Source organism: Quercus robur, chromosome 4, assembly GCF_932294415.1.
Source record: "Quercus robur chromosome 4, dhQueRobu3.1, whole genome shotgun sequence".
Taxonomy (NCBI): domain Eukaryota; kingdom Viridiplantae; phylum Streptophyta; class Magnoliopsida; order Fagales; family Fagaceae; genus Quercus; species Quercus robur.
Window position 1 is genome coordinate 64444154 of NC_065537.1, and position 16768 is coordinate 64460921.

Below are 16768 nucleotides of genomic sequence, written 5' to 3' on the forward strand. Positions count from 1 at the left end.
ATGCAAACATTGACATAAAAAAATCAGTACACAAACGCACACTTTTAATTCCTCTTTCACCAAAAAGAAAGAAAAAATATTCCCCTTTTATTCTCTCTCCCCTTTGCTGGCTAACACTCTCTTGCTTGGGTTTAACTTTTTTTTTTTAAATTTATTTTTACCTTTTGTTGCTAATGTGTTTATAAAATAATATTTTATTAATATGATGGAATGCAAAATAAAAAAAATGAGATGTACAGTATGTTGTAAAAGTGATTATATAAAATAGAAAAAGTGACTCTTTGATGATATTGTTTTTGACATTTCCGAATGGAAATGCTCTCAAAGATTAAATCATTCATAAGTTAAAATTTTAGGGACCATTTGACCAAAATTTAATCTTTCTCTTCTATACAATTTTAACAAATATACATTAAACAACCCAACAATCTCATGTCATGGATATACCATTTCACAATTAGTTGAAGATAAGAGTAGTAAAAAGATGAATTGACTAATGTAATGAGTATAGAAAAAGGGACAAAATTTGGCCACAAATTTGGCCACTTAATATTTTTTTTTATTGAATATGAATTTTAACTAACCCACTATTAGATTTTTTTTTTTTTTTCTTATATCCTTCATGCTTGTAAAATTTTCAAAATATCAAAGATCAATAGTTACTTCATTAATCAAATGTTTATATTTCAAGCTTTTGTAGTATAAAATTATGCATAAAAATAAGTTTTATGGATCAAATAACAAATAATATCTTATTGACATAAAATTTGATAAGTGTGTTAAGAATATATAAAAAAAACATACAATTTCACGGTTAAATTTTTAAAATATATAATCATTTTAATTTTTTAATAGGAGTTGTAATCTTAAGTTACAACCAAGTTTGTGATAAATTATTCAATTTTCATGGAAGACCACAAGGTCCACAACACCTATGTCTTATAATTTATTGACCAAGATCCTAGTCACCAACACAGTCATGAAAATTACATAAATGCATTGCCAATGTGGTCCTCCATAAAGACCAAATAATTTTTCCAAGTTCATGGCCAAATTTGAGATTCAAATCTTTTAGATTTCCTAGGGTACTTTACTAATAGATTTTTTAAATCCTAACTATTATTTTATGATCTAAGGGTCTAGATTTTACAATGTTAGTAGAATACTGATATGGTAGAATCTATACCCTTAAATCATAAAAGAGTGGAGTACCTAAATTGTTTAGAGAATATGAAATTTATCCTCTAGTCAGAAATAAGTGCATTGCCAATGTGGTCCTCTACAAAGATCGAATAATTTTTCCAAGTTTATGGCCAAATTTGGGATTCAAATCCACTAGTCAGAAATTATCTATCACACGTGTCAATAGATTTATTCCTATTCTAAAACCCCATATACATGTGCATAAATGTCGAAAAATTTGCCGTGATTGGCGAATATTAATCATAATTAAGAAAAAAAAGAAAAGAAAAGAAAGAATTATTTGTATACCTAAAGACCAAACCAAGCCATGTTCTTCAATCCATTGGTGAACACAAACCATGCAATAGTTTTTAAAAAAAAAAACGTTCCAAGAAGTAAACTGAAGTCAGCTTAAGAATCACTTAAAGTCTTTGAGTAGAGAATTAATAAGAAGGTGGTGGTGAAACCTGAAAGTGGCTTTAGCCGTTAGAATTACGCAAAACCAACCTAAAATTCCAAATTCCCAATCCTACCCTTATTCCGTGTACCGTCCAAAACGCTCCGATTAAGCTCTCACAGAGAGAATTTCCAATTTCCCAATTTTGTTTCCTTTTGGAAATCCGTTTTTTTTTTTTTTTTTTTTTTTTTTTTTCCACCTCTATATAAAGGGCGTGACTCTGAGCCCTTTTATTCGCACCAGTGTCATTCTCTCATTTCCCCCCATTTACCTCTCAGATCTCTCCCTCTCTTTCTCTCTCTATTGCAAAGGTAAGCTTCTTTTTCTTTGCGTTTCTCTCTCTCTACTTTGTGAAATTCAGTTGAATTTTGTATTTTTTGCATTTTTGCTTTGGTGTTTGAGTTAGATCCGCATTTTTTTTTTAAAGTTCGCTTGTTCGTGTTTGTTTCCCGAGAAAATAGAGGGGAAGTAATGGAACGTGAATTTTGAATTTTTTGATTGAAAATGGAAGATTTTAGGTTGTTAATGCTGGATCTGTTGAGATTTGGATGGAAAACAAATGTGATTTTGTTGTTTGGAAGATGTGAATTGTGCAGGAACCACGTGGATCAAAGTGAAATTTTGGTGTTACTATTTGAATGTACGCGTTTTTGGTCGAGAATAGCAATGATGCCTGCTGATATTTGAAATTTTGATTGGAAATCTTTGTTCATGTTTGGTTCAACCTTGAGAAAACAGAGGGAAAGTAATGGAACCTGAATTTTGAATTTTTGACGGTTTATTTGCCTTTTCTTTTTACTGTAAACGGAGGATTTTAGGTTGTTAAAGCTGGATCTGTTGAGATTTGGATGGAAAACAAATGTGATTTTGTTGTTTGGAAGATGTGAATTGTGCAGGAACCACGTGGATCAAAGTGAAATCTTGTTTTACTATTTAAATGTGTTCGTTTTGGCAAAGAATAACTATGATGCTTGGTAATAGTTGAAATGTTGATTGGAAATCTTTGTTTTAAGTTGGAATATCTTGTGGCCATGTAGATCTGATACATTGCTTTGGAAATATGTTTATATACTTGCATATGCATGCAAGAATATATTTGTGTTTGTGTATATTAGCATGTCAATTTCTTAATCAATTTGAAATCAGCTAAATATTTTATTTCTTTTGTGTAGCAAAACAAAATAGATCAAGTTTTGTTTGTGTATTTGTTTGTTTAATTGTAACTTTGGCTTTATGCAGATAATTTATTAAGAAAAGGAACTTAATTCGTGCTCATGGGATCGGTTGTTGAATCTACAAACAAGGTATATATTGACTTTGTAGTTTCTGGCAATCATGGGGTCTTCTGGAATTTGGGTTTGTTTATGGTGTGCCTTGAAACAATTAGACTTTGCTAGGGTTGGGAAATGATAATTAGCTTGTATGCTTGTTCTTATTGATGCATACATGCAGTTTCTTCTATGAGAGAATCTTTTCTGTTTTGGAATATTTCTTGTTTTGACTTTTGATGTTATCACATGATAACTTTATTCAACTGCAGGAGGTTAATGGAAGCGTAGCTGTGAAGAACCCTACAGTTGTTTTTGTTTTAGGTGAATGTCTGGCTCGAAATCTTTGGTTATGATGTTTCTTACAGTTAATTGTAGTCTGTATGGTTTCTGCTTGTATATTATTTCCAATAAGGTCTTTGTGAGCAAGAGAATCTCAATTATTCACCCAGTATCTGACCTGGTCAGACTGCTAGAAAAGCTAATATGCTTAAAATATAAGGGAATCAGAATTTAGTTCCTGCAAAAGATTTTGGGTTGATTCTTCTTGGCTTTCACTTTAAGTTAGTTTTTTGTTCATTGAATAAAAAAAGGATTGCCAGAGAAGCTGTGGGAAGGTCTTGTTCCCACTGCTTTCTAAATGATTAATTTACTTAATTGAATTTTGAAATCTACATGATATAAAAGATGAGTTGAGAAGAAAATTTTTTTCTTTCTTTGGAGATACTTGTGTATTTTTTATATCAGCTCTGTCACCTTTTGAAACAATAAATGATTTCTGTTTAGTTTTGAAAGACTGGAGGTTATTTAGGATTAATTTATAATTGCAAATGACCATGATGCTAAGATATGATGTCATAAAATGACACCTATGTGCTTTTAAAATCGTTTGAACGACTGTTTTCTTTAGTGAAAAGGAGGTCATTTCAGCTATTTGCCTCATCAATGAATGAGAGAGTGATTAGTCAACTGTTGCATCAAATGAATATGTCTAAACCCTCTGGTTTGATCCAAAGCTTAATTTTTAATTGTCCTACTGCAAATGGGTCCTAGAATAATGGTGAAGTACCAAAGCCATCCATAATGTGTGGGCAGGGTATTGCAGCTTGTTTGGAGGAAGGAGGGGAGGGATTTAATGAATCCTATTTGGATGTTTTTATAACGGGGAAGGGGAAGGGGGAGGAGGAGGGGTTTGAAGGGTGTTTTATCCCTCCTAACCCAGTAACCCTACCTTTTCAGTCTCCCCAAATAGGAGGAATTTCGAGCGAGGGGTTCCACTTATATTTAACTTTTTTTGTCAAATTCGCTCTATGTGGTTTCAATTTATAACTATTTCTTTAAAATTAGCAAAAGAGGGTCATAATTGTCAATTAATATGACCATCTCCTCTCTCATCTCCTCCCCCTACTTAATTTTAAACATCCAAACAAAGGGGAAGAAAATCTATTCTTTTTTCCCGTAAATTTTTAAAACATCCAAAGAAGGGGAAGGGGTAACCATTCCCCTCCCCTCCTCTTCTCTCCTTCCCTCCCTTAACCTCTCCTCTCCCCCCAAACTTCCAATTAGGTTCCTTTGAAAGAATATAAATGGGATCTTGGAATAATTTAAAGTATTAATATTAAAATTTGGCTACATGCCAGTCTCTAAACAAAAAGTAATCCTCAAGGTGAGGGAGGGGGTAGCTTGATATTGATGCATTAGTAAGGAAGACTCATTTGATTCAAGTTGAGGGAACAAAGAGAGGTAGGCGAAGACTTGAAATAACACTAGTAGAAGCAGTAGAAGAGGTACTTATAAAAAATAAATAAAAATAAAAAACTAGTAGAAGCAGTAAAAGAGGACATGTAAATTAAGGAGGTAACAGGGTAAGATTTAGGATAGAATGATGAGTAATACATGTGAAAACCCCCAATTACTCAGTTGAGGATTTATAATCGACCCCATAGTTTTAGGATTAAGGGCTTTGTTGTTGATTTCTATGTATGTCATAGAACCTTATGCTATTGTAGTAACAGGTTTGCTGCAAGTAACACCACTAATTCAAAGAGTTCTAAATAAAATAATGATTTTTGGATGGTCTACTAAGACTTTTGTATTGTGTGTCTGTGTTTCAATGTTATAATCTTACTGCATGAAGGATCTTAGAGCTTGTGTTATTTGCTTTTGTTGCAAGTTATTTTCAAGCCAGTCATCCTACTCCCATTTCTTTAAAAGTTCTTGTAGACCATTCTAAGTTGATTTCCTGATTCTTTTCATTGACCAGGTGGCCCGGGTAGTGGAAAGGGTACCCAATGTGCAAATATTGTTGAACACTTTGGTTATACCCATCTCAGTGCTGGTGATCTTCTCCGAGCAGAAATCAAATCTGGTTCTGAAAATGGGTAAGGTTTATATGAATATTTATCTAAACTATTAACATTGTGTTTGTATTGAACAGCTATATTTAGCATGGTTACCATCATGTGTAAAGAAAGTTACACCCAGCTTTGTAGAGCATCAATCTGGGCATGAAGTCTTACAATGTTATAACTAAATCTTTAAAAGTTGTGCTTTTGTGAATCATCAGTTCGAAAATGATTGATTATGTTTGGATTGCTAATTTACCCCGTTGGCCCTGGGGTTGGGAAGGGGCTCCCCATCCCAAACCTGCCCTTTGCTATCCCCTTTGCTATGAAATGATTGATCTGGTAACAAGTTAGTACTTGTTATTGTCCACTAAATTTCATATATCATAAATTTGTTTGCTCAGTGCCATTTTTTCCCCTGCCTATGCTTTTATTGGATTCACCATTGTGCTGCATGTGGGCATTATCATTGGAAGCATGTTTGTGCACTGCTCCAAGTATATATATTTCAAATTTTTAATATTATTGTTTACAATGTATTTTGCTTGGTCTTCTTACAATACTTGCTATTTATTAATTCTGAAATATTCTTCTTGGTCTTCTGACTTGGATCTGGATATTGGATACTATATAATGTTGTTTTTGCTTCTCATGCTTTACAGCACCATGATTCAGAACATGATTAAAGAAGGAAAGATTGTTCCCTCGGAGGTAACCATTAAGCTTCTCCAACGAGCAATGCAGGAAAATGGAAATGACAAATTTCTTATTGATGGTTTTCCTCGCAATGAGGAAAATCGAGCAGCGTTTGAGGAAGTTGTAAGCCCTCTGCCTAAATCTTTCTTTTTATTTTGATTTTATTAGTTTTAGAATATATTGTCCTGTTTGGAGTAGATATCTCTGAGTAGATCAGTTAGATTATATTTATTCGAAACTAAGATTTCACAATGCCTTGATGGTTATGCAGACAAAAATTGAGCCAGCATTTGTCCTGTTTTTTGATTGTCCTAAAGAAGAGATGGAGAGGCGTCTTTTGAGTAGGAACCAGGTTAGACAGCTGTGGTCTCTCTCTCTCTCTCTTTCTGCGGGAGTTAATATCCTTCCTCAGTTTAATTGTATCTTTCCTGAGGTTTTTCCCCTTAAATCTGAATTTTCTTTGTTCTTGTTCTTTTTCTGTGTAATGAAGGGAAGGGAAGATGATAACATTGAAACCATTAGGAAGCGGTTTAAGGTTTTCTTGGAATCTAGTCTCCCTGTGATTGAGCACTATACCGCTAGGGAGAAAGTTCGAAAGGTAATTTTTTCTTGATGTTCTAAGTTATGTATATATAACTTTTGGTTAAAATCTTCTTAAATGTTTATCCCAATACTAAAGTTGTTCTTTCATCCCCAGATTGATGCTGGAAGGCCTGTTGAACAGGTTTTTGAGTCAGTTAAAGCTGTATTTACCCCTAAAGATGAGAAGGTAAAGGGTCATCGTCGTCGTGCTTTGTGGGGGTTTTTTCAAAATAGACTTTGTTTTATGAGGAATAAACTCACAAATTGAGTTTAAATGCTGTAGATTGAGGGTTGTGTTGTCTCAATAATTACATAAGTGTGCTTTTGTAATTATACTTATTGAATAAAATGATTTGAGGTAAATTTAGCTTTATTGGCAGTTTATAGTTTTTGAAGTTCTAGTTCACATAAAAATTAATATTTAATATTTTCCACATTTCATAGAATTAGGGGAGTTGTGCAGTAGTGAATCAATCAGCTTTCCTGTGGCACCATCGTGGAATAGTTTTACAATTGACTGAATTTCTGTGGTACCAATAGAAATCATAAATGGCATGAGCAAAGGTGTAAATATCATGTATGTGTATATAATGTGCAGAGAAGCAAGTTTTGCCACATATTGAGTTGTGTACAATGAAGTTGATTGTTAATGCTCAATGAATTAGTTGGATATGTCATTAATAAGTTGTGACATGTGTCCTCCCTAAGTGTTAATTCTATTTTACAGTTCTTGGAGTTAGCCTTATGACCAATCCACTTCACTGTTGTCTGTATTAAACTTAAACAACATATATAGGACAGTGACTAGGCCCTCAAAGTACATTATGCAGCATATTGCTATTAACTACTACATGAACTGCAGAAAAAGAAGAAATTTAAAGTTCTATTTTTCTATTTCACTCACTGAACACATATATGTGGCCATTTCTGTTGCACATTTTTCCATCGTTGATGTTGATCTGTGGTATTTTCAGGCTGATTGAGTGCTGCATATCTACCTTAAATTCAAATTTTATGTCTAATGAGGTAAATCTTTGATCATGAACTTTTAAGGTTTTCTATATTTTTGTTTATGATGACAGTATGTTATTATTAATTCCTAGTTTTGTTTTGTTTTTGTTTTTTTTTTTTTTTTTTTTTTTTTAATAGCATGTGCTACAACTTTGTTCACTTCTTGAACTGAGAAATGCCACTGAAATCAGAAGTTAATCATGGCTTAAAGAAAATTTTAAAATAAATCTGTGATTAAGAATACATTTTTAGCATCAATTCCCATGACGGTGATCTTGTTTTGGTTAGGTTAGGATCGAAAAATGGTTGATTTTGAACTTTAGAAAAATCTCACATGTTTGACAATCTCTTCAATATATATATATATATACATATATATATTGGTAGATAATGAAAAAACTTTTATTAAAAAGGAAAAAAGCCAACCCAAGTACACTGGAAATATACCATAGGGGCAAGAACCAAGAACCCAAATTACAAAAATCAATTAAAACAGGAAGGGAAAAACATGAATATTTCGGCAACACTAAACTCCATTCAAGGAGAGTAAAAAAGAAAACAGCCTTAAGCTAGAGAATAGACTATTCACAGCCTTCAAAGCATCTAGCATTCCCTCCAAATACATCACATCAAACAGTGCGTGGTACGAACCTCCAAATAGCTATATTTCAATGTCAAATGAACTTTCCTTGCCATAAAGCTAACAACTCAATAACCCTATGCGGCATGGTCCAATAAATACCAAACAAACAAAAGATTGTAGTCCACAACTCATAAGCTATAGGACAGTAAAGAAGAAAATGATCTACCGATTCCCCACAGCCCTTACACATATAGCACCAATCAAGAACTAGAATATACCTATTTTGAAGATTGTAAGAATTTTACCTAAGGAGTTTGACCAAGAAAAGAAAGCTACTCTAAGAGGAACCTTTGATTGCCACACCATTTTCCAAGGAAAAGATGATAGTAGTAGGGTAAAGAGAAGAGATGAGAATTTCATCCCCCAAAAAAAAAAGTAGGGTATAGAGAAAGATGATAACCTCGCACCTCAAAGCCTTTACTCATAGCTGGCTTCCAACAAGCTTTGTAAGATCCAATTACCCGCACATTCGTGGAATAGACCAAATCCATAAACAAACAAAGGATTGTAATAACCAATTGTGCACCCAACGACAAGACTACAGAACTGTATATCCCAATGTACTGCATGACCTCCGCAATGGAAGAATATCATGTTCGACTAATGAGATAAAATTCTGGAAAAGCCTCCTTAAGAGAACAATCCTTACACCACGCATCCACCCAAAACTTCATATGAGTGCCATCTCCCACATCATATCGAAGGAATAGTATGTGCCTTGTTACCTTGTTTATGCACAACTCCTTGAGAAATTGAAATGCCTGATGTATATATATGTGTGTGTGTATATGCATGTGAAAGAAAGGAATATCTCCTTCACTGAATAGGCAATTAATGATTTTCATGGTGAAAGAAAGGAATATCTCTGATCATGTTCGTTTGACATGGATTCAGAGATATTGCACCTAATACAATTGTAATCAATGGTTGAGATTGAAAGTTGAAAAAGCAACTTTCAATCTCAACTATTAAATAAAATATATTAAACGGAAGTTAAAAAGTAAAAAATGTAAATAAATTTGTGAGAGGAAGTGGGTGACTTGCATGTGCAATACCCTAGGTATTGCATCTAATCTCATTCCGTTTGACACACATCTTTATGTGCCACATTTATCAGTTGTCCTTTGCTGAATTGGCAATCGATGAGTTTCATGGTTAAAGTACGGAATATTTCTGAGCATGTTCTTTTGACACACATCTTTATAAGCACAATGCACATATATTGAACAACTTATATAGGCTTCCATGTTTTTGTATTTTCCTTGGGTACTTGAAGCTACATAGACAAAAATTATTTTCATAAATATGAATACGTTAATATATTATAAATCAACGACATTTTTTCCTCTTCCCTTAAAATCTTGGATCTGTTAATTCAATTTTAAGTAGGTTCAGTTTCTTGGTTCCTGCGAAGAGTAGTGATTTAGATCGTAGTACGACCAATTTACATGAAATCTATCCATGATGGAAAAAGTAGTACATAGTTTGCATGAGAATTGAGAAGTCACCTGCAAAAATAGATGCCTATATATATATATATATATGCAAAATTGTACGAGTTAATGTTTCAGCTTGCTGACTAATATTTCTTACTGGTATCCTTATTTCAGGTGATGTATTGTCGCTCTATGATTGTACTTTATCGGGGGTGTTATGTCTCACATTTGTCAATTATTATAGAAGGTTGTAGTTTATGCAACGGGGTTTTGTACCTCCATATTTTATTATTGTGACTGAATTCTTCATACCAAGATTAATGGTATTAATAGCAATAAACCTCCTTATTCTAATGTCAACTATGATTTTTTTTTTCTTCACTTTTTTTTTATCAGGCATTGGGCTATTTAGGCAATGGCCTAAGCCCCAAATAAAATATAATAAATTATATTTATTTGTCTTATAATATTGTAAAACATAATTAAAAAAAAAAAAAAAAAGTAAGGCCTTCCACTTCCACCAAGCAAAAAAAAAAAAAAAAACTTCTATTGACCAATAGAATGTTTTGTGTCTTACAATGTTCAGATTTTAATTAAGGCAGTTTAATGATTAAAAATTATTTTTTAGAATATTATATTCTTTTTTTAATGTTGTGAATTCTATTTATGCGTTTAAGAATAAAAAATTATATTCTATTTATGTGTTTTACTATATTTGCGATAGTTTAAGAGTGAAAATTTTCATTCTCCCAAAAATTTTATTTGCTTACTCTATCTATTAAAATTAAAATTGGAATTAATAATTTTCTAGACATTCATTACTGAAACCTATAAAATAATACTATGACCATTTTTACAAGCTTGATATTTTTAAACAATTTATTCTAATACTTATTGTTTAGATTTATTTTTATAATCAAAATTTTAGAATATTTTTTTATAAATAGATGAAAATATTCAAATTAACATATTAAATTATGAAAAAAAAAGGTTAGTTTCTTTTTTTAAAACATTTATCGCTTACAAAATATTAACTAACAATATATTTTACATTTGTACATACAAAAAGAAGTTATTCAAAATTAAAATTGATAATATCTTTAAGATTGATTATCTCACAAGAAAGATTAAGCAAATTAGAGATATTATCAATTAAAAAGGAAATCATAGTGGACCTTGAACACAAAAACAAAATTAATTGTAATCTTGCATCTCAAAAAGTAAAAAATAAAATAGATTTCTTAAATGAAATAAAATTCAAAATATTTAACATATAAGAAAATGCTCCAAAATGTGCTAAGTTGGACCTAGATTGGGGTTTTCATGGAAGCAAATTTCAACAAGGTTTTGAAAACCCGAAACGGTCAAAGAAACGAAAATGGGTTTAGTTCCCAATTTTTACCATTTAAACCTACGGTTTTCAATATTGAATGACCAATTTTTTCAGTTTTTACTAGATTAGTTCTGTGTCCAGTTCAACCAGTTGGTTTGGTTCAATTTTTAAAACCATGAATTTAAACGAAGTTTGAAATTAATATTCTTGAAACTAAATTGAGGTATTTAATACAATTTAGAATTTGCAACTTTAAAAAAAAATTATTTTAAATTTAAAATGATCCACACATATGAAAAATCATCATAGCAATGTGGCCATATTTTGAATGAAATGCATATAACATGCCAATTATATGATTAATATTTCTTGATTTTGGAGTGATCATTATGATATTAGAAAAAAGAAATCAATTCAATTGATCCTAAAATTGTTAAAATCAAATAAATATTAAATTGATAGCTTTGTAAAGAAGTTTCCAGCGAGGATCACCATTGGGATATTGGAAGAAATTAATAATTTTAACATAAAATAAATTTAAAATATATCAAATTGCCACCTTATGCTCCCAAAATGTGTAGAACTGAGTTTGCAGGCATGAAATTGAGTTAATGCGTAGAGCTGACTTTGCAGGCATGAAAAAGGTGTTAAGTTTCTGTATGGTTGAACCACAAAATATTTTTATTGCTTATGGTATCTACCAGACTGCCAATACAAGATTTCAGAGGCATGAGCAATTTTTAAGATGAGGTAATGCTTAGATACAGCGTCACTATAAGGAAATCCTTATATTATTCATAAGAGAGGCTAAATGGGAATAGAGTTGTTCATGGGATCAAAAAATGCTAATCTTGACTTAGGAGATCACTACCAGGAAATTCAGTTTGTCATTCGAGAATATTGTGGATTGCTAAATATATATATTGTAAGGACACGATTTGTAACGAACCGTAACAGTGTTGGGTTCGCACGTAAAAAGACCCAAACAATATCATTTATAGAGCGTGGGTTTGAAAGGCTAGACCTTAGTCACTAGATGGCGGGTTTTTTTGTGGTGTTCATGCATGGTTTAAATTGTGTTCGCCCTGGGAGTCTTTTTCCTGGAGGCGGGCTGGGAGGTTCTGGTTTTTGGCCATTTTTCCCAGCCCCCTTTTTGGTGCACTAACTTTTACATTATATAGTCCTTCTTGGTTGATCTTAGCCCTCCATTTGTTGATCAGGCAGGTGCTTACTCCTGTACCCGTCCCATCAGCTGTCCCCTCTTACTTTTTGTTAGTTGCGATGATCGAAGTTACACCGCCCAAGCGTCTTTTCTCATTAACATGGTCAGTATGCTGGCGGGTGCATTTAATGTGGAGGGGACATATTTTCCTTGAACCAATTTTGCACCGTACCTCCACGTGGGCCCCATTCCACTCACATCCCCTTCAGGGGGGCTATTTGGGGATAGCCTTCATCGAGATGTTGCTCTTCCCATTGAAGTCCTGGAGTGCCGAGGATAGTGTCATCCTCAGCTGTTCCCTTTGGCACCTCGGCCTTTGGTCATTCGTCCTCGGCACACGACCTCCTCGGCACGAGCCCTAGGCCCGGATAGAGTGTGGGTCGGATCGTAAGCTCCCCAGCCCCACATATATATATATATATATATATATATGAAATGTTACATCCACAATATTTTTCACAACAATTTCATAACAAATAATATGTGGCTAACAATTTTCTACTTATTGTGAAAATATTGAAAACTTAGTATTATTACTCATAAGGCATAAGGGCCATTATGACTTTACATCATCCTCACCTTCCACTGGCTTATCACTTGTAGTTTGCTTAAAGTTTCAAACTCAATGATGGCAACTAAACATGAGGGTTGTGCTCATTAAGGCACTTAACCCAACACCATACGACACGAGTTGACGACAGCCATGCACATTCACTTATTACAGAGATGGCACGATTTGATTTTTTTAATTACTGCTTACAATCTTCAAAGAAAGACACTTTGGGATAGAAAGAAAACAAATTTGAAATAAATCTTTGCTTTCTGGGAAGATGCAGTTTGTCAATAAAACAATTCCTTTTGTCATGTATCCACAATTAATGAAACCTTAGATGCTTCAACTGTCAATTCTAGAGTGTCATGTGGCGCATTTCTTAAAATTCTCTTTATTTACTTCAAAAAAGTTTGCATTTATATCAAAATATTAATCTATTGAATTAGCTAATAAAGTAAATACATATATTAATCATCTATAATTGTGCATTAATTATTTGTATGAAAGGAATTTATATGATTATTTTATAAATTTTATATAATAATTTTTTTATTTGGTATAATAATAAAAACCATAAAAAGTAAATGTGGGGCCAGAGAATTTGTAACCCTGGCTCACTTTACATTAGGGCCCAAGGCCCGAGCCAAGGAGAGAAATTGCCGATGACATACAATGAAAGTCTAAATAGCCTTGAGACAGAGCCGAGGATGATTCTGTCCTCGGCATCTCCAAGGCACTCCTAAAAGAAAGGGCAAGAATGGTATGGAAACATTTTTGGGAAAAACCGAACACATCCACGTTGATGGAGAAAAGATCCCTGGACAATTTGGCGACAAAGAACAAAGGAAAGGCTACCATTACTGCAATTAAATACTCTGCGTCAGACAGAGCAATGGTTTTCAGCTTTTACAACCACCACCAATCACTTTGGGTATGGGCTGATGGGACAAGTATTAGCCCTGAAAAGTTGAACCTACACGTGGACGTTGGAGGAAGGGTAAAGGTTAATATAAAAGGAGAAGTAAGCGATCTAGAAAAGAGGGGGCTGGGAAAAAATGCCAAGAACCAGAGCCTCCCAGGCCGTGCCGAGGAGAAAGACTTCTTGAGCGAATATGGTTCATTTCTGTATGAGTACCATGACTAACCATCGTTCGGTGACCAAGGCCTAGCCTTTCAAGCCCACGCTTTACAAATTATATTGTTTGTGCCTTTAACGTGCGAACCCAATACAATTTTAGGGTCGTTACAAATTGAGTCCTTACAATTGGCGCCGTCTGTGGGAAAGGCTTGTGCATTGGCACAAGCGGTGGATCGAGAAAGTCCCTCCATCACTTCCAGTAGCCCGTTGTTGTGCCCTAACATAAAGTTCCACTAGGGGCTATGCTTCGAATCGTCAGTAGCGCGGATGGTTCTAGGGGCTTCGCAACATCAGATCAACGTCCCACACCTTGGCCGAGGGGCTAATCCCCCCAAACTTAAAGAAATTCTAAGTTTTGGACAGAATCAAGGTATTGCATGGTTCTCGAACTCAAACCTATGGGGAAACCAACTACTTAAAGAAATTCTAAGTTTTGGACAAAACTAAGGTATTGCATGGTCCTCGGACTCAAACCTATGGGGAAACCAACTACTTAAAGAAATTCTAAGTTTTGGACAGAATCAAGGTATTGCATGGTCCTCGGACTCAAACCTATGGGGAAATCAACTACTTAAAGAAATTCTAAGTTTTGGACAGAACCAAGGTATTGCATGGTCCTCAAACTTAAACCTATGGGGAGATTAGTCATTAGAAAATGGATCAAGTCTTAGACAGAATGGAAATCCCGTCCTGTCCTCGGATCCCCAACTCTAAGGAAACTAATGTAAACGAGTATTTAGGCCCGGTACAATCATACCTCGATCCTCGGACTGGATGCCAAAAATGGTTAAGGCCATGAATGTTGTTAGGAATGTGGTAAAGCATCCTAGTACACAGCGATCATCTCGGATAGTTCATTTTGGGTTACCCATCCTCGGATGATCGCCTCATACGCAATACAGAACGTTCAGTTGTTATCTCGGTTAGTCTTATAAGTATAACCTTTTTCAGGTCGGCATTATTGTGTCTGTTAGTCTCAGTAAGTTCAAAATAATAGCTTTTTGTTAACAGGGGGTTCGACCCTAAGTATCGTTTAGAAAAATATATATATATATATATATATATATAGCACATCCATTCACAGCATAACTATTGTAGAAAAGAAAAAATATTTAGAATAAGATAAAGTCATCTTTTATTAATACCAAGAAATAGTACAGCGTACAAAGAGGGGCCTAAGCGAGCCTATACCAGAAGCTAACTACAAAGGCAAAAAGAAAAAGCAAAAAAGGAAAAAATACAAGGGAACGATAAATCCTTCAAAATTCTGCTCTTGTGGCGACTAGGCGTGTCAGGATGGCCCCTTTGACGGAAGGGGAGAAGAGGTAGAAGAAGAAGTAGAAACACCAGGATGTCCTTAGTGATGGAAAAGAAGAAGAAGCGGAGGCAAAAGGAGGCACCAGAGAAGGAGGAGAGGAGGAAGCGAGGATGCTCAATCCTCGCATCAGCTCTGACTCCTAACACGCGGGTGTCATATTAGCAGCGCTCGAGAGAGAGCGGATGGTACTAACGATGAGAAACCCCATTGCTATCGCACCAAAAATCTGACGCGACCAGCACCTGCTTCGGATTTTGGCTGAAAGAGGAGGAGGCTTCTCCCCCGCCTTATGAAAGGGGAAAGTTGTCTTCAGTCTTCGTCTCCCTTGTCCTGACTGCGCCATCTTGATTCTCAGGGAGACCCAGTGCTTCTGGAGAGGGTGTGTTCCCTTCACCCCTATTTTTGCCTCAAACATATCACTCTCTAAGGCTTAAATTGCACTGGTAATGAAAACTTTGAGCATAGCTAGAGGTTTAGGAATTTGAAAAGACCGAAGGGTCTGTACGTAAAGGAAGTGACCTCCTACCTTGCTTCTTATACGGAAGGCAAGTCTGGTGGCATTTAATCTGTACAGATTTCCAAGAAAAGCTACAAACGAGATAATTCCTACTCAAATCCCAAACGCCATTTACAACCGTTGGATGGGCATTGCCTCGTAAAAGGAACTTATTAAAAACGCGCCTCATACACTGAAACGGCAGAGGCGCGACGTGAGTAAAACTAAAGGAATGTCTCGTGACCGGGAGCATTTCCCAGGCAAACGAAAAGACACCGATATTAATGAAGGACAAAGCTGGGCGAGCCATGATATAGGCCCAACATCACCAAAACTCTCCTCCCCGACCAAGAGGTCGGGCAGCAAGATTTTGAGGGGTTATTGTGGGGCCAGAGAATTTGTAATCTTGGCCCACTTTACATTAGGGCCCAAGGCCCGAGCCAAGGAGAGGAATTGCTGAGGACATACAATGAAAGTCTAAATAATCGAGGATGATTCTGTCATCGGCATCTCCAAGGCACTCCTAAAAGAAAGGACAAAAACGGTACGGAAACATTTTTGGGAAAAACCGAACACATCCACATTGATGGAGAAAGGATCCTTGGACAATTTGGCGACAAAGAACAAAGGAAAGGCTGCCATTATTGCAATTAAATACTTTGCGTTAGACAGAGCAATGCTTTTCAGCTTTTACAACCACCCCCAACTACTTTGGGTATGGGCTGATGGGACAAGTATCAGCCCTGGAAAGTTGAACCTACACGTAGACGTTGGAGGAAGGGTAAAGGCTAATATAAAAGGAGAAGTAAGCGATCCAGAAAAGAGGGGGCTGGGAAAAAAGGCCAAGAATCAGAGCCTCCCAGGCCGTGCCTAGGAGAAAGACTTCTCGAGCGAACATGGTTCATTTCTGTATGAGTACCATAACTAATCATCGGCCGGTGACTAAGGCCTAGCCTTTCAAGCCCACGCTCTACAAATTATATTGTTTGGACCCTTAACGTGCGAACCCAATACAATTTTGGGATCGTTACAAATTGAGTCTTTACAGTAAATATTTATAAATTCACTAAAATTAATTTTAACCATTT

The 16768-nt window shown here is 34.9% G+C and overlaps 1 protein-coding gene across 1 annotated transcript; it reads left to right on the forward strand.

Annotated features, from left to right (window-relative positions):
• Positions 1-1796: 1796 nt before the first annotated feature.
• LOC126723352 (UMP-CMP kinase 3-like) lies at positions 1797-9980 on the forward strand. The gene is made up of 10 exons (XM_050426710.1): positions 1797-1950; positions 2879-2943; positions 3180-3231; positions 5171-5288; positions 5915-6071; positions 6220-6300; positions 6439-6546; positions 6646-6717; positions 7505-7556; positions 9795-9980. The coding sequence occupies exons 2-9, from the start codon at positions 2914-2916 to the stop codon at positions 7511-7513; spliced, it is 627 nt and encodes a 208-aa protein (XP_050282667.1). The 5' UTR covers positions 1797-1950; positions 2879-2913; the 3' UTR covers positions 7514-7556; positions 9795-9980.
• Positions 9981-16768: the final 6788 nt, after the last annotated feature.